The sequence below is a fragment of the Apteryx mantelli genome, chromosome 9 (genome assembly GCF_036417845.1).
Source record: "Apteryx mantelli isolate bAptMan1 chromosome 9, bAptMan1.hap1, whole genome shotgun sequence".
Lineage (NCBI taxonomy): Eukaryota > Metazoa > Chordata > Aves > Apterygiformes > Apterygidae > Apteryx > Apteryx mantelli.
In genome coordinates this window covers 15,817,260-15,833,725 of record NC_089986.1, presented here as the reverse complement: position 1 = coordinate 15,833,725, position 16,466 = coordinate 15,817,260, and the positions used below count along the sequence as shown (strand labels likewise).

The 16,466-nt window shown below is 54.4% G+C and overlaps 1 protein-coding gene and 1 non-coding gene across 3 annotated transcripts; both read left to right on the top strand.

The window, feature by feature from the left end:
* The first annotated feature begins 3,115 nt into the window (after positions 1 to 3,115).
* On the top strand, positions 3,116 to 6,484 carry TMEM44 (transmembrane protein 44). 2 transcript variants are annotated; one of them, XM_067301458.1, is made up of 5 exons: positions 3,116 to 3,177; positions 3,289 to 3,412; positions 4,008 to 4,101; positions 5,627 to 5,713; positions 6,360 to 6,484. In XM_067301458.1, exons 1-5 carry the CDS (start codon positions 3,140 to 3,142, stop codon positions 6,452 to 6,454), a joined length of 438 nt encoding a protein of 145 aa, XP_067157559.1. In that variant the 5' UTR covers positions 3,116 to 3,139; the 3' UTR covers positions 6,455 to 6,484. The 2 variants fall into 2 exon arrangements, 1 of the variants encoding a protein (XP_067157559.1); XR_001294962.2 differs by lacking the exons at positions 3,116 to 3,177; positions 5,627 to 5,713; positions 6,360 to 6,484 and adding an exon at positions 4,839 to 5,000 and having other exon boundaries at positions 3,222 to 3,412.
* A 764-nt stretch (positions 6,485 to 7,248) lies between these two features.
* LOC106498390 (uncharacterized) lies at positions 7,249 to 14,999 on the top strand. The gene is made up of 3 exons (XR_010884964.1): positions 7,249 to 7,587; positions 8,042 to 8,200; positions 12,535 to 14,999. It is a non-coding gene; the product is annotated as an uncharacterized protein (transcript).
* Positions 15,000 to 16,466: the final 1,467 nt, after the last annotated feature.

Below are 16,466 nucleotides of genomic sequence, written 5' to 3'. Positions count from 1 at the left end.
AGGAAACTGGATTCTCAGAAGAGACTAGGTCTCTTGGAGAAGAGGATTTTTGCCTTTGTTTCCTGAAAAGATTGTGATTTGACCAAATCAGTCTCTTATCAGACTTCCCCACCCTCCTCCTCGTAGCGATGGTTTGTGCTTTTATCCCTAATACTATTTTAGGGACCTGTTTAGTTGGAAATGCCCCTTTCTTTTAGTCTTACTCTTGTTGGGATCTTACCTGTCAAATTTTTTATTGGGGTATCCTTTAGTGAAGTTATTTTAATATTTCTTTTCTATTTCCCTCCTTTCAAAGCATTTTGAATTCTTAATTCATGTTGCACCTACCTGAGTTTTCTTCTTTTGCATTCTCAACCTGTTCCAGCTGGATAGAGTTAAATCTCCGTGAGCTTCTTGCTGGACAGTCTGTGTCCTGGTGTAGTCCCTTCTCGAATCTTGTGAATAACTGAAATCCCCAGGGCCTGCTGCTTTGAATGATTCTGCTTGCTGCTCACAGAAACCTTTGGCCACAAGACCTGCCAAACCACTTGTGGTGTTTGCCTGTGTGAGTGGAGGATAGTGTAAATATCGCTGAGCAAATAATGTTTGCTCAGCTCTGTTACATGCAAATTACTGCTTGTGCTAGAAGCCTCTTGCCTTGATAGAAGGAGGATCATAAAGAAGGAGGATCATAAAGAAGAGTTCTGGAGCCAAAGGCTCGTTAATATTTTATGCTGCTGTTGAGCAGTGGGCATACTAGGTAAGGAGGCAAGGGAGATGGTTAGATTAATGCTTTCCTGTGGTAGTTTGGTCTGTTACTGAACCACATCTGCCCTGCCCTGCCTTTGCTGGGGAAGGCCGGGCCAGCCAAGTTGACAGCTCAATATAGCTTCTAGGAGCAGCTGCCAAGCGTGAGGCAATGCAGAGACTACTCTATTGTCACAAGGCTGCACAAAGGAGGCGTTGTGCTCCGCTGCAGCCACCTGCTGAATGAGCCTCTTTCTGCTTCTGTTGCTGCCTTCTGCAGAAGTTAAGTTTCCATTTTTGAGTACTGTTTTCTTAAAGTGCCTTGTGCATGTAGAGAGAATGTGCTGGCTATAACCAGCTCCAGTCTGTTCTCTGGGATTTGCAGCACTTTCAACACTCTCTAGGCATCTATCTCTCCTTTCTAGTGGCTTTGCCTTTGATGCCAGCAATTTATTTTCCTGGCTGACATTGTTACATGTTGCATTGATATCTGCAGCAGAAGCTGGGAGCCAGTTTGGGAATTTGGTTTGAAGCTTGGGGCAGAGATGGAGAACACAGGAAAAATGCTAACATTTCAATGGCTGTTTGATCCCAAAAGTAGAATACCTGGTACTTTCGGTACTGGGAAGGGGGCTCTAGCCCTCCTTCCCCATCCACACAGAAGCACCCTATGATCTTTGAAGGTTTGCTTCAGCATCCTTAAACTGAACTCTGCTGTTATGATATGTTGCACTGGCCTGAAATACATCATTAACTGCTCTCTCCTCCCTGCAGGGCAGGAGCCTGAGATGCCATTTTGCTCAGGGCCCATCCTTGCTGAGGCTCCCTCTTCTACCTGGCTTAGGCAGGGGTCTGCAGTGAGGGAGAGGAGTCTTCCAGGGAGCCTCAGGAAAATGCAAGGTCTGAGCTATGCTTCTCATAAGGTAAATAGGAGAATACAGCTTCATGTTCTTAGTGGAAACAAAATGTTCTGGATCAGGTCAGAAAGCAAGAGGAACTGAGTAGGGTCAGATTGATCCAAAATGAAATGTTTCATCAATATGTTTTCAGTAGAAAGCTTTTTTTTTAAAAAAAAAACTTCTTCCTGCTGGAAAATTTCCACAAAAACACCTGGCCTCCTTCAAAGCAGAATTTGAATCCAGTCTCCCTCTTGTGCTGTGATTGCATTTTTAAGTTTTTATCAATTGCAGCTGGCTGGGCACAGAGATGGCTCAGACAAGACAGGAAAAGTGGGACTGAGTGAGAAACAGTTGCGATCCTCTCCCAGGAGGAGTGTGCTGGCATCTGCCTGGGGCAGTGCCAGCGCCTACATGCAGTGGCGGCAGGTGTATTTGTTGCTAGGTGGGACCCGCATGAATAAGGAACCTGGCAGGAATCCGTGATAACCAGCAGCATTTCTTTGCTCGAAGCACAGTGCTGCGCTAGCAAGTGGACATGTCTGCTGTGGCAGCTGTCCTTGCTTTATTCTGCCATGTGCCACACAGCTCAGTGCTTTGCTGTTGCCCCAGAAATAAGTGTCACAGCTCCCTTATCCCACTTTTGCCATTGAAGAACCTCAAAGCACTTTGCTGATCCTGCTGCCTTGCAGTCCAAGACCTGCTAGGGTGAAGCCCAAGGACTTTATCTGTGAGCTGCCTGGTGCTGAGTTGTACCAAGTCATGGACAGAAAGAACCAAGTTATCTAACATGAGTGCACCTGTCTGTGCTGCATCCCTGGGTGCTAAGCAGCATTTCTGTGGTGCTCCTGAGCCCCTGGTTCACCAAAGGAGAGAGGTGGCAGCCGAGGGAGAGCCAGCTGCTGGGAGCTGTCCGAGCCTCAGCCCTGGCTGTGGCACCAGCAGGTGCCATCAAGAGCACGGGCAAGAGCCAGGGCGTGCTGTGGTCCTGCCTGCCCTCGGTGGGTCTTTGCCTTGCTCCATGCCTCCCGGGGCAGCACTCGCTCCTGAAGCTGGGAGAGCTTCCTCTAGCTGGGGCCCGGAAGGCGCCTGGACGCCTGGATTTTCCAGGCTGCCAAACTCCTGCTGGGTTTGGTGAGGTGCCAGGTGATCCCCCTGCATGGGGGATTGTACCACGGTCCTGTAGGGAGCTCTGCCCTGGAATGGGGGTCTCCTCCTGGTGGTGCCCGGTGCTGTACCCCTGGGGGGAGTGCTTGGCGCTGTACCTCCGGGCACGGGTGGCACTTGGTGCTTTACCCCAGGCGGAGGGCGGTGCTCAGCGCTATACCTGCAGGGCGGTGCCGGCCAGCTCGCACGGCACTCCCTGCACAGGCACTGCCGGGACTCAGGGACGCCCGGAGCCGACCATGCAGGGGTCACCGGCTGCAGGGCAGAGCAGCACTGCCAGTGCACCTCACGCGGGCTGGCCGGCAGCTTGCCTGGCTGGGGACCCGGGCTGTGTGTCCTGGGCGCTCTGGATGCTGGCTGCGCTGTGCTGGATCACCGCCCGCTCGCTGTAACTCGCTGGGGCTGGGGCCGGGGTGGCAGCGGGGTGGCTGGGGGCCAGGGGCAGTCCCCAGCCCTGCAGTGCTGAGCACGGCTGGAGCAGCTCGTCCCTGTGTCCTAGGCTGTTCTGCGAGTGTCCAGGGGAGGGCTGGCCAGAGGGGTCCGTCCTGCACATCCTGCACAGCTTCGTGGGCCACATGTGCCACGCGGTCGGGGCGCTGCTCACCAACCAGCTCGGCATCCAGGTGGGCGAGGGTCCCCCTGCAACAGGGATGGGAAACTGCCTTGTGCCTTGTCCCATGGGGCCCTGGGGGGGGGGGACTTGGAGAGGATTTTGGCAGGCCTGGGCCAAGACATGTTGGCAGAGTAGACGGCTCTGAGCTGTGCTCTGCCTGCTGCCCGGCTCAGTGCCTGGTCTCGGGGACTCGATCTTTGGCTGGTGGTTTCAGGTACTTGTTGGCCCGTTTGGAGGGTCCTGAGCTCCCATGGCCTAGAGCTCCAGAAGGACGCAGAGGCACCCTAAAACAGAGGGGCATGGGTAGGGTCTCACTGCTGTCCTCAGCTTCCGTTCCCCCAGCAGGTTCCAGTCTGTGCGGGGAGGCTGCAGGGCTGGGGTGTGCATGGGAGTCCGGAGAGAACTGGGTTCCCAGGGTGGGACCCTGGGAAGTGCCAGTTCTAGGGGTAACCAAGCGACTGGGCAAGACTGGCCAGTATCTGTGCTCCAGGGCATGGCAGATGCGCTCATGCAGGGCTGCTGAGGTGCCCTGAGCTGCTGTGTGATGTTTTGCGTCTCAGGGACGTTTGGTTGTCTGTGCCCTGAATCTTCACGTGTCTCCCCAGATCCTCACAGGCGCATACATGGCTGCTGCCGACATCGTCCGCTTCCTGCTGACCCTCTTTCCTGTTTGTCCGTCTGAAGCACTGAAGACAGCAGGTTTGTGTTCTGCGGGTTGCTCAGCCTGACCCCGATGGCCGTGGGCTAGAGCAGGGCCCTGGGGAATAACTTGTTTTCCCAGAGAGGCTGGATGTGCCATCATTTCTGTGCACAGCTGATGGGCAATCCAGGGCAGGAGCCCAGGAATGAGGGGAGCTGGAGCCACTGCCCATTGGAAGGGCTGAAAAAAACACACTCACATGGGGCACGGACTAACGTGAGGACTAGTGAGCGGGGCAGTGATGTTCCTGGTGTGAAAGCAGTGAGACGGTACCAGGGCGTGCTTCCCCTCTCCTTACCCTGCACAGACGTTGCGGCAGAGGTGCATGTCCTGCCATGGTGCAGGGCTGCTGCAGGCGGGGACGGCTTGTGTCTGTGCCGAGAGCTGAGCAGGAGCCCAGCGAGCCCTGGCTCCACAGCCTGGCACGCGTGCTCGGGGACAGCAGTGTCTGGGGTGTAACTGGCTGGTGGGGGGGGAGCCCTGGGCCTGTGAGGAAGAGGAGCTGCAGGAAGGGTGGTTGGTGCCACCTGGGAGACGGGTGAGAGGAGGAGCCGGGAAACCCAGCACAGCCCATGGCGGCAGGAGAGCTCTGGGCAGAGTTTGTTCCTGAGGAAGTTGTGCAGCGCTGGGGTGCAGCGCTGGGGTGCCCAGGGCACGTCCCCAGCTGCCTCCTCAGGGCGACGGTTTCCAGCAGGCTCTTGCTGTCGGAGGAAAGTGAGCCCCGTGTCCCACACAGGTCTGCCCCGCAGGCGGAGGAGGTGGAGGCGGGTGCGGGACAGCCTGCTTGTCCTGGCCCTGCCCCTGTCGGTGGGCGCTGGCGGGTTTGTGATGGCGATCAGCCCCGGGTCCTCCCAGGAGGCTTTCCACGGAGCTCAGCGGAGGCTGCTCGGGATGGTCTTACAGGTAACCTGCATCCTGCTGCGCATCCCTTGCGCCCTCCCGAGAGGGACGGAGAGCCGAGCCTGAGAGAGGGCAGGCCGGGGGCTCAGTCAGGGTCTCAGCACTGGTGGATTTGGTTTGGTTGGATTTTTTTTTTCCTGTAGTATCTCGGCACCACATCTCCCTTTGCTCTGCCTGGGTTGTTCTCTCAGCTTTCTGGTATTTTGTGTCTCTGGGGCAGGTCCTGGAGGCTGGTTCTGGTTCTCCAGGTCTCACCCTGATCATATCCTCGGCCCAGCTCCCTGCACCCCTGGGAGGCAAGGGCTGGGGAAAGCAGGGTCCTGTACACTGTGTCGCTTCTGTTCTTGATCACTCAAATTGCAGCAGGGAAGTTCAGCCCGAGGAGGTGACGTCCCGGGGTTTGTCACAGGTGCCTGGAGCTGGAGGCTCTCTGGGAGCCCAGGACTTACCCCGGGACTCACGGGGGCATTGGGGATGGGATTGCCATCCAGCCCAGGGCACCAGCACCTGGGAGCCGTGCTGGCAGTGTGCAGTGGGCTCTCTCCAGCCCCTTCTCCGGGGAAGCTGAGATGGGAGGCATTCCCAGCTTTGGGATGCTCCAGTTTTTCTTCTTCCTCCCCTCAGGACAACAAGGAAGTGCTGGGCTTTGTCCTGGGGCTGCTCTCTGCCCTCATCGCCTTCATGGCCAGGATCCCCTCGCTGTCCAGAGCAGTAAGTGTTTGCCTGGGCACGGCCGCCTTTACGCCGTGCGCAGCCCTCGGCAATCCCCCCGCGCTCCCCCTGCCTCCCAGCACTGCGTGCCCCGACAGGACGGGTGCACAGGGCTCCCCAGCCTTGCCTGGCGCTGCTCCCCTTGGGTCAGGGCAGGGCTCGCCAGCCCCCAGCCCCAGCGCTTGGTACGGTGTTTGCTGTTGGGAGCAAACCCGCAGGTGTGCTCAGGTGGAGGGAGGTCAGACCAGGCTGGATTCACTCAGGCTGTGGCAGGTTTATCTGGGCCCCCATGTTTGCCAAAGATCCCCAGGGTCCCGGTGGCAGGGGTATTTCTGGGGGCTGCTCCTTTGGAGGCTGTGATGGTAATGCCTGTATCCCGTTGCAAAAGCCTTGGGAGGATTTCCCTGGGGACAGGAGCATGCACAGTGCTCTGGTTGTGCGCGGGACAACGGTGGGTGCCAGTGGCCTCTGTCACAGGCGCTTGTGGCTGCAGTCCATGGGGATCGCTGCTTGTCCCTGGGGCAGCTGCAGGGGACAGCACAGCGACCCCCCTTCCCAGCAGTGCACGAGGTCCCTGTGCCAGTTGCTGTGCTGGGCCTGGGCTGTGTGGCAGGTCTGGCACCAAACCAGGCTCTGGGTGACCCAGTGCAGGGCAAAGCCATGTCTGCAGAGACAGCTGTGGGCCACCCTCTGCTCGGCCGCAGCCGGCGTCCTGTATGCAGCAGCGATTGTGTCCCGTGACCAGCAGCCTGCACACGTCCTGAGGGCCATGCCCTGGCTCCTGATCGCCCTCGGCTCAGCTACATTGGACGCGGCCGTATCCTTTCCCAGCTCCTCTCCCCTGACTTCTCAGCTCAGACACCAAGGGGGCACAGACGCCAGCTCCTCCTGGCCACAGTGCCCCCAGGTCGATGTGTGCCTGCCTGGCTTTCCCTGTCGTAGTGTGCCGCTCTGTGAGCTGTGGGATTGGTGAGGGGAGAGGGGCTGTGCTGTGACTCCAGAAATGCCGTCAGCTCCTTAACCAGGGCCTCAGATCCCATTCGTTGCCTGCATGGTGAGAAGCCAGAGGGGCTGGCAGCTCGTGTCAGAGGTTCCTGATGCCTGGCCACTCCTGGCTGGAGAGGAAGAGGAAGATGACGAAGGAGCAGAGGAAGAAGAGGTTTTTCTCTCGCTCTGTGGTTGAAGGGCAGAGTGGAGTGCTGCCCTGCTTGGCAGTGTTACTGCCTTGCCTCTCCAAGGGAGGGTGGAGTGTTGCGGGCCGTGGCCCCATGGAAGAGTGGTATGTAGAGCCAGCATGCGGCAGGGCACTGCTGTCACTGGGAACGTCAGCTTCACCCCAAGGCATTGGCTACATGTATTTGCCTGCTAAGCCAGCCTGAGAACACCTCAAGACCAGTTTGCAGCTCTCTGATATTCCTTCTTGCTAAATGTACATCGTCCCTTTGCCCCAGCACCTGGGCTCAGTGCGGGAGGCAGAGTCTAGCAGGGGTCCCTTCCTTTGCTGTATCTGTGAGGAGGGGAGGGCCTGGCTGCAGGCTCTGATGTGTCTCAGATATTGAGTGTCTGGCCCTGCTTGTACCCAAGAATCTGTTCAGCACCTCCCGCACTCACCCCAGGTCCTCAGTTCTTGGTGCCGGCTGGAGCAGTACTGCCATTTGGATGCAGACAGGTGCTGTGCCAGGAGAAGAGTGCTGGGACCCCTTGCTGCAGGGGTTGGTGCTGACCCGGCTGTCTTGTTCATAGCTGATGTTGCTCTCTCTCCTTTACAGACTGCAAATTGGGCACCGCTTAACATGTTTCCAAAACCCAGATCCAGGCCCAGGATGGTGGCAGCCAGCCATTGCCTAGACCTGATGATCAGGCTGGTACAGCAGGTGAGAAGCAGCGCAGCACGGGCAGAGCAGGTGTTGAGGGCAGGCAGGGTTTGGTGCAACCCGTGGAGCTGCTGTCCAGGGGCTGGTGTGCAGGTCAGCCTGGGGCAGGCTGACAGCACCACTGGCAGGATCTGCAGTGGGTCAGGGATGCTCTAGCCCCTCTAGCAGAGAATGGGCTCCTTGAGGTTGTGTGGTTGTGCAGTGTGTGCATGGGCGTGTGCAAATGGATGTGTATATATGTGAGGGGTAGTGCACGTATCTGCCTCTCTATTGCCTACAGTGTGGGCAGAGCAGGGATCCCCCGTTTGCTGCGCAGACAGGCCAGCAGCTTGGAGATGCTGTTACAGTGGGAACCCCAAGGTTCTGTGCATGTGCTGGGGCTGCTGCATCTTGGTGCTGTCCCCAGTGATGCCTACCTTTGACATCCTCCTCTTGCTTTATGTCACATATCCAGACTGGCTGTAATGCAGCAAGGCTGCCCGGAGATGGACAGACGAGTGCAACAGACCCTGCTCCACCGGACCCCCCTGCCTGCTCCCCTGTCCCGGCCCTACACGCTGGGCTCTCCTCCTCCAGCTCCTCAGATGCAGTGTCCATTAACTCAGAGCTTGAGGTCAGTGCCTGTTCCTGGCTCTTTAGATGCTGTTTCTCTGCTAATCCCACTCCCCCCGCCACCCCTTGGGGCTCTGCCCTCCTGCAGAGTGAATGTTACGGTATCTGCCCTGCAGAGTGGCAGCCCAGGGACAGCTCATAGCTACAGCTGTCCCCACACAGCCCCAGAGCATCACAGCTAATAGGCACTTGGTGAGTCCTAGTTGGAAAATGCCGGGTTTTGCCTCTGCCTCTTAGTGTGGGCATTGAAATTGGTTTTGAATCTGCAGTCTTACAAAGTTTTTCCCAGAAGCCTTGGCATGGGATGGGTGTCCCTGGGAGTACTGGGCTGTGCAGGGAAGGAGGTAGTATCTGTCCAGCCCCTTGCTGGGTCCTTTGTGTTGGGGGGTCCAAAGAGAAGAGGCAGGAGGTCTAAAGTTAACAAAGAAGAATCTTGTGATTAAGACAGATGAGTATTGCCCTGGAGAAATGGCTCTTTTTCCTCCTCCTGCCGCATGGTCCCACAGGGAATGTGTGGGCACAGCCTGGGCATCTTTGCAGTGAGCCAGAACAGGCCCTGAGCCTAAGCTTCCTTCAGACCCCTTCCCCTTGCCAAAGACCCTTGCACCCTGGGGAAAGCCAGCACTCATGTGCGTTTTGGCATGGGCCCACTGAGCTGTCAGACCTTTACGGACTGGTCCATCCCAGAGCAGTGCCCAGCACGTTGCTGAGTCACACAGGCTGCTTGGAAGACCAAAGCTAAGAAAAGGAGCATGGAGACTAGTTTATTCTATCCAGGTGGAGGTGAAACACTAGGATCATATTGCATGGGCATCTCTGTTCACGTCAGACATTGAGTTCATGCAGTGGCTCTGGAGCATTTGGCTCTGCAGACCTAACAGAGTCCTTTCATGTAGCTTTCTGTGTAATGACTGCACGCTTCCCGTAGCCACAGTGTGTGCATGCAGGTGTATCCAGAGCTCACAAACCTTTGCACAAATAGTGCTCTATCATCATAGCCCTGCTCAGAGCCATCTGGGAGTGAGTCTCTGTCCATGACCATTCCTGAAGAGGCTGTGCTGGCTCCAAGCCAGGCTGGAGACAGGGCAGACCTTCAGACTGTCCCAGACACTCTCTCAAAGGTCTTTTTACTCTGGCTGAGCTGTAACTGGCACAGTCCTGGGGAAAAGTGACCGTCAAATGTGGGAATTTCACAGGGCTTCTGTTGTTATTGTTATGTTGGTCCTTCTCTTTTCTGTCTGCCTAACAGATAATGGAGTTTTATTTTCAGGAGAGGGGCAAGATTTCCATCTCTTTTGAGCCGTTGCCTTCTGCTACTGTTGCATAATTGTTTGAGGGCTTTTTCCACTCTGGTGCAATTTCTGGCCTCAGTTCTGCCCCTGAGATCTGGAAGGCTGGGCCTGTCCCTCCGTATATAGGACTTGCCACTGCATTTTGGATTGCTGCAGTCTAGGCCATCCATCTACTAGAATGTGTGCTTTGCAGAGTCTGTTTTGGGGGGAGAGGAATATTGTTCAATTTATCTCTGGAAATGGAAGCACTGTGGGTGAGCGAGTGAGTAGGGTTGCCAGTATGCACTCACCAACTGCAAATCCCTGAGCCACTCTGGTTTGGGATGATGAGGCTCTTCTAAAGCTGTGATTCATGACAGGCGATGTACTTCCCTCAGCTTTGCAGAGCCAGCATTACAGGAAAAAGTTATTTTCCAATCACCCTGCAATGTTATCGCACTGCACAGCCCACAGTGTGGTTGGTAGGCTTAAGGCCAGGGCTTCTGTGATCTTTTCCTAATGTTCCAACACAAGGCTCTGTGAGATGACAAATTTTGTGCCAGGGAATCCTGCAGCAGGGTGGCCTCGACTGGTTTGCAGTCCTGCTACAGTCCTGCTAATCCATGTTGCAGCCATGGATTTATAGAAAGGAAGGATGCATCAGTGGGCTGCAAACTCTCAAATCCTCTGCTTATCAGTACTAATGGCTTTGTGGATCTGTCTGGCTGGAAAAGACTCTCCTCAGGGGATGCCATTCAAAGGCTACCCACATGTGTGAGCTGACATCAGGCTGAGATCACTGTGTAGTCACTGTCACTGCCTGTTCCAAAAATACTTACTTATTTCTCTGAAGGAGGCTGAAATTCTACTTTTCTGCCATTAGGGGACGGCCTTTCCAAGCCCGAGAACTGCTCTGGTCACACAGGCAAATAGTCCCCACAGCAATAGTTTTCAATCCTTTTCAAGTTATGGATCCCTGCAAAGCTTCTGGCAGAGGTCTGGGTCTCCAGGGGCTTTCAATACATGTATCGCTGGAGTGCAGTATATGAGATAGCTGTTTCTAGCCAGTTTCTTAGAAACCTCCTCAGACAATCTCAGAGGAATAGCCCACAACTGGGCATTGAAAACAGCTGTGGTGGGCAAAGCAGCTTTTGCACTGGCCGAGTTAGGAGCTGTGTCCTGGGTCTTGCAGGATGCTTCTTCCAAAGTTTAAGTGGTTCGTTCCTGATTGTGCTGAAACACCATGGCAGAACAGAGCATGTTTCTCTGTCTGCACACCCAGCCCTTCTGAAAGCATGGTTATTTGCCCACGGAAACTCTTGTTCTTTCTGTATGCTGATTTGCATTTTTTTTAAGGTAAGAAGTGCCCTTTTTTCCCCCTCTGCTCACAGCTCCTTTCTGTTCCCAGCACGTTTCCTCTTCCCCACATGTCAGTGAGGAGCAGCATTGTGCTCTGTCACCCCACTCTCTGGCATGGCAGCTCTAGTCCAGCTCTTTTCCTGAGATTTTTTTTTTCTTCTGCAGCAAAAATATTGGGAAGCCTTAAACTCAGAACAGGTATGGAGAACTGCTGATTTGCTCTGTGCTGGGCTGCTGGAAGTGAGGCAGGGACCAGATCTCCAGGGTACAGTAGAGTTTAATCTCTCAGTGCTTACATGCCTGAGGTGCCCAAGAGAGACATTAAGAGAGGTTACAGTGAGGACAAGAGGAAAAGAAACCATTCCTGAGTCAGAAGAACTCTTTGCCACAGTGTCGTTCTTGTTGCAGTGATGGGAAAGGGGCCTGCTCTTGGGTGGTATCAGCGTGGAAGGACTCCACTTGCTGAGTGGAGCAAACTTGGGTTTATATTGCTGGAAAGGGAGCTGGAAATGCTCCCTTGTGCTCCCCAGCCCTTTGTCACTTTGGAGATATAACAGTCAAGACAAAGAGACAGAAACATTTTCACATCCCTAACGGGAAGTTACCATAGTCTAGTGACGCTTTTGCTGCCTGCAGAGAAAAAAAGGAAGCTGAAAGTCTCTGCAGAGCTGTTTTCTGTTGGCCCAGGTTGGTGAACAAGGCTGAGCTTGATCTGGGGCTTCACAGGTCTCTCTCTCTCTCTCTCTCTTTTTTTATTTTTATAGCAGCAGAGGCTTCTCCCATGAATTGGATGCACTTTTATGCAGCAGGGCTGGAGAGCGGAGCTCTGCCTGCTCTGTTCAGTCCCTGTCCTGTGGCAGGTTGGGGATGTGGAGCTGCCTGGCATCCTTGGGCCTGTTCACTGCACGCCTGCAAAGGGCTGGAACCAACCCCTGCTACAACAGTGTGGAGATATTCCTGCCCTGAAAGCAGCAAGGCTTTTAGCTGCTTACCAGCCACTTGTCCTGGGAACCCCCTCGGGGGACAGGAATCTGCTGTGCAGGGGTGTCCTACGGGGTTGGTTGCAGCACTCTTCCTCCATGCAGTAGCCAAGCCGCAAGCAAGGAGCGGCTGCTTCTGGCCCTCTCGCTGCATTTGCTCTTTTGGGCTCACAGGGAGAGTGGCTCTGTCTGCAGCGTGGGGGTGTAAACGCTGCCAAGATCTGGCCAGGTGGGAAGGGCCTTACAATGAGCCACTGCTGAATGTGATCAGTGTCCCTGGGAGGGAAGGGGGCAGAGGGAAAGGCCATCTCTGCTTGGTGGCTCTCAGAACTGGCTGCGCTCATGGTGGTGCAGGCAGGTACTCAGGAAACTTGGCTGTATGGGTCCCAAGAAAAGGAGATTCTCTCTCTTTTGAAACATCCCATGTTTCATTCAGCCCCCTACTTTCTGTGCTCCTGAGCCCTTTCTTCATGTTGACTGGTGGGGAATATGGAAGGGCATGAGAAAAATGGAAACTGAAAGTTGATTTACTTTGAGCTTTGTATGCATTGCGAAGGAGAAGGGGAGAAATGAGTGATTTCTAGTTTCAAATGTGGCCAATTTCCCCTTTCTGGAAGGAGGTAGAGCAGGTCCTGTAATGCCCATGTGCACCCAAGGGGAGCAGTGATCTCCTTAGGTCTCCCTCACACCTGGGTACATAACTAGGAGATCCTTTCTCTTTGCAGTGGGATTTTGAAGATGTGACCGTGCAGTGGAGCCGGCCTAGCCCTGCTGTTCAACATCTCCTGCTCAAGAACAGCTCAGTGCTGTGCCCCGGCACCTTCGGACAACCTGCAGCCTCTCCAAGACTGCTCAAGCACCCATCCCCCTGGCGGAGCAAACAGTAGCAGGCAGTCTGAGGAAAGAGCAGAAGGTGCTTCCTCGGGGGTCCCCTGGGAAAGGTGATAAACTTCGGGGCGCAATGCCAGGCTGCCATGCCTTGCCCAGAGCACTGCCTGGGTGGAGCGGTGATGGCTCTCGGCGTCTCATTTTGCCCTTGTCCTGCCGCAGCAAGGTGCATGGCTCTCCCTTCCCTGGTGCTGTTTGCTACATCCCTGGGATTGGGGATGGGGGAGATGCAGCCTCACAGCCATGTTTAACCCCAGCAGTCTCCTTAGGCTGGGCTGGTGTTTTGCCCAGCATTTGGTATTACAAGCCCCAGGCTAAGGAGAGCATCCCAGTAATGCTCTGTAGACTCTAGAACTGAAGTCTGCTGATCTTCCCAGCAAGGCAGGAGATGGGAACAGTCCCCACCACGGCCTCCCACAGGTGGCTACAACACTTCCCATTCATCCCTGGGCTGCTAAATGTAAGTGCTGCAAGCCAGGGATCAGTGAGAAACAAACCTACGTGGAAGGTAGTATGTGCCTTAGGTGCTATATATGGGGACATTGACCCATCTCACAGAGCATGCTCCACCTGGCAGTTACTGTTGGCTCCCACTGACAACCATAGCAACAGTGCTGCAAATTTCTTGAATGGGCAGACAGATTCCTGGTCAAAGCTGAACTTGGTGCCCTGTGATGGTTTTTGTGCCTCAAGAGTAGTGTGGTGCAGACCAGAGGAAGCTGCAGAAACATGGGAGCCCATGCAAAGGTCAGGAGGAAGCAGCCAGTTTGCATTCCTGGCATTGGACACATTCAGATGCCTTGGGCCATGTGTGAGCTAGTGAGCAGCTGCAGCGTGTGGGATCCCCAGGACCCCACAGCCCACACTAATGCATTTGTTACACACGAAGCGCTGCTTTGTCTAGAACCTCACCTGCATCTTTCAAAGCTGCAGCATGCCATCCTGCCCCAGCCCCTGGGATGCAGGCAGGAGGAGCACAGGGCTTGCTGGACATTAACCCTGAGCTGTCTGTGTCAGCAGAGGTGTGCAGATGGATCCAGGATGGGGATTCTGGGGCCTGCCTGGCTGCTGTTCTGTTCCTCTATGTTACAGAGCACTGAGGAAGAGAAGAGCCTCATGCACACAGGAGAGATGGAGAACACAGCCAGGGCCAGCCCAAGAGCCATGACGCTGCTGTGCAGGCGCCTCATGCACCATGTGAGCCATATCTCCTGGCCAGTATGCACGCAGCCTGCTGCCGGCCTCTGTGACTGCCCAGCTCCTGGCTCAGCCTGCTGCCAGTTTAGCCAGAGCTTAACTCTTTGCTGGGAGCTCTCTAAGAGCTGCCCCGAGACGGGTAGTGGCAGCTCCTGTGAGGAGTACAACAGGGAAAGAGCCTTTCCTGTAGCCCTGGACTGATGGTGTCTCCCATGGGCTTTTCTGAGGTGCCGGACACTGAGCTGTCCTTCTTTCCCAAAGGCACGCAGCCTGCCCTAGCCTTCAGGCTCTGCTCATGCTAAAGAAACTGGAAGAAGGAAAGAAGGGGGTACCGTACAGCCAGAGACTGTACATTTCATTGCCATGATTTAATCTCAGCAGTGTGTCCTGCCTGGTGCTGCCTTTCCTCCAGGTGAATGGCTGAGCCAATGTCTGCCTTGGGCAGTGGGAAATGCACCACTTGTTAACAGGGTGAGGGATGGGGAGCTGGGGTGGCCAGACCCTGCTTGGTTTGCCTGCAGCAGCAAAAGGAGGCTTTGCAGAGCTCAGGTCGATAAGAAGCCTCTGCATTCGTGTTTCTAATGGCCTGAGCTGAATTGCTGAGTACTGAGGCTCAGAAATCCAGATGCTAGACAATGAAAAGGCTGGAAACATAAAGGAAAGGAAATTCTTCTGCTGTATTGCCTTTCCTATGGCGATAAGATAACACAAAGTGAAACAAAAGTCTCTGCTGCAGACTGTGGGGTGGGCACCTCAGCTATTTTCTAAAGCAGCAGGAGCATGTCTGCACAAGCTGAGATCTCCAGAGCTGTCTGGGGTGCGCACAGTGTGTGTGGCATTCAGACAGATGTGCAATGGTCTACTGAATTTGCAGTGCTTTGCAACTCACCACCTCTTTGAGTCTCAAAGCAACAGGTAACTTGGAGTCCTCCTGCTCCATCACACAGGCAAGTGGGAGATGGGAATCAACTCTGACCGCTTTCCCATCCCTTGTCTGTAGGGTTATGTGCTGTCCTGCAAAGCCCTCTAGCAGCCATAGGGATTCCAGGCAGCACTGGCTGGGCTGTGTCCTTTTTTCCCTCTGCCAGTTTTAAAAGGAGACAAATTATTGAGGGCAAATAATAAAGGATTTGGAGTTATGTACTTGCTTTGGGCTGCCTGTAGCTTTTTGTGTAGCTATGTCACTGACTCCTTGCCAGCTCCCGCTAAAGCCATCCATATCCTTGACTTATGCACTGACAAGATAAACCAAATCATCAGTCACTGAAGAAATTAAGCTGTTGTGGTGTAAGTAGGAAGGAAGGTTGTCTTGCCAAATAATAACTTGTTAAGAGGTAGGAATAAATGGTCAATTTTACAATAGAGTGGGAAGTAAACCTGCTTGATCATCGTATCTCAATGGAAGAGCTGAGAAAAGTGAGGTCACAAAATTTGCTAGCGATACATGATTATTTGGTGTATTAAATCCCAAAGCTGGCAGCACAATATATTGAAAGGATTTTGCATTGCTGAGTGTCTGGGGGATAAAATGGCACATTATATTACATGCCAGTACTTGCAAAATAATGTGGATGGGGACAGCCTGTGTGTCTTTGCAGGCAGAACGTGGGAGCGGGGTGGCTGCTGCGGTGAAGGATGAGCTTGGTGCCGCTCTGCGATCGAAGAGGCAGTGCCACGTCAGGAGCTGCTAGGGAAGGGACTGCAAACAAAACCGGGACCGGGGCTTTGTTGCTTTGCTAACCTAGGCTGTGCCATGGGTGTACAGTTCTGGGCATCCCCCAAAAGCACCTAGAAGTACATGGGCCATGAAGAGTGGAGCTAGGACAACAAGGGGTGTGAACAGTGTCTGTGTAAGGAGAGACTAAATGAGGTGAGCCTCCAAATAGTTGTCCTTTTCATAAGAAGGGGATGTGATGGAGTCAGTATCATCAGGAGAGTGGGAGAAAGGAAAGGACGAGTGACTTTGCTGCATCTCATAGCACAAGGACAGGGAGGTCTCAAATGAAACTGGCTAGAAATAAGTTCAAATCCCAGACCACACGCTCAGAAAAGGCTCAAGTTAACTGCGGAAATCATTGTGGGATATTTTGGGCAGTGAAACTCGAATGAATGATGAGACGAGTTCAAGGAGAAAGGCCAGAGCTGCAACCTTTGGCTCAGGAAGGCACTAGGCTGTGACTGCTGGAAGCGGGAGGGCATAATGCAGAAGGGTCACTGTGCGTGTGCCCTATTCTTAAGCTTTGTCCCTAAAGGCCCCATTCTAGCCACCGCCTGGCCCAGGATACTGAACAAGGCAAACCTTTGATCTGACCCAACGGCTGCTTTTGTGTCCTGTCATAATAAATTAAACTTCAGACAACAGCAAGAAAGCTGCTGTGCCCAGCAGGGCAGGGCCTGTTCCCTTCTCACGGATGGTTCTGGGCTGGGAGCCATGGGACGTTGCTGCCTGGTCAGTGCCGGAGGTTCGCAGGAGGGGCTGCAGCACTGCCGTGCTCGATTGTGCTGTGCCCCACGGCATAAAGGACAGCAGCATGCAGAGCTCAGGCAAAAGCAATGCTCTTTGCTTTCCACT

Coding starts and splice junctions, on each gene's coding strand:
- TMEM44 (XM_067301458.1), top strand. CDS start 3,140: ATGCTGGCTGCGCTGTGCTGGATCACCGCCCGCTCGCT. Junction 3,178..3,288: donor TGGATCACCGCCCGCTCGCT/GTAACTCGCTGG, acceptor CCTGTGTCCTAG/GCTGTTCTGCGAGTGTCCAG. Junction 3,413..4,007: donor CCAACCAGCTCGGCATCCAG/GTGGGCGAGGGT, acceptor GTGTCTCCCCAG/ATCCTCACAGGCGCATACAT.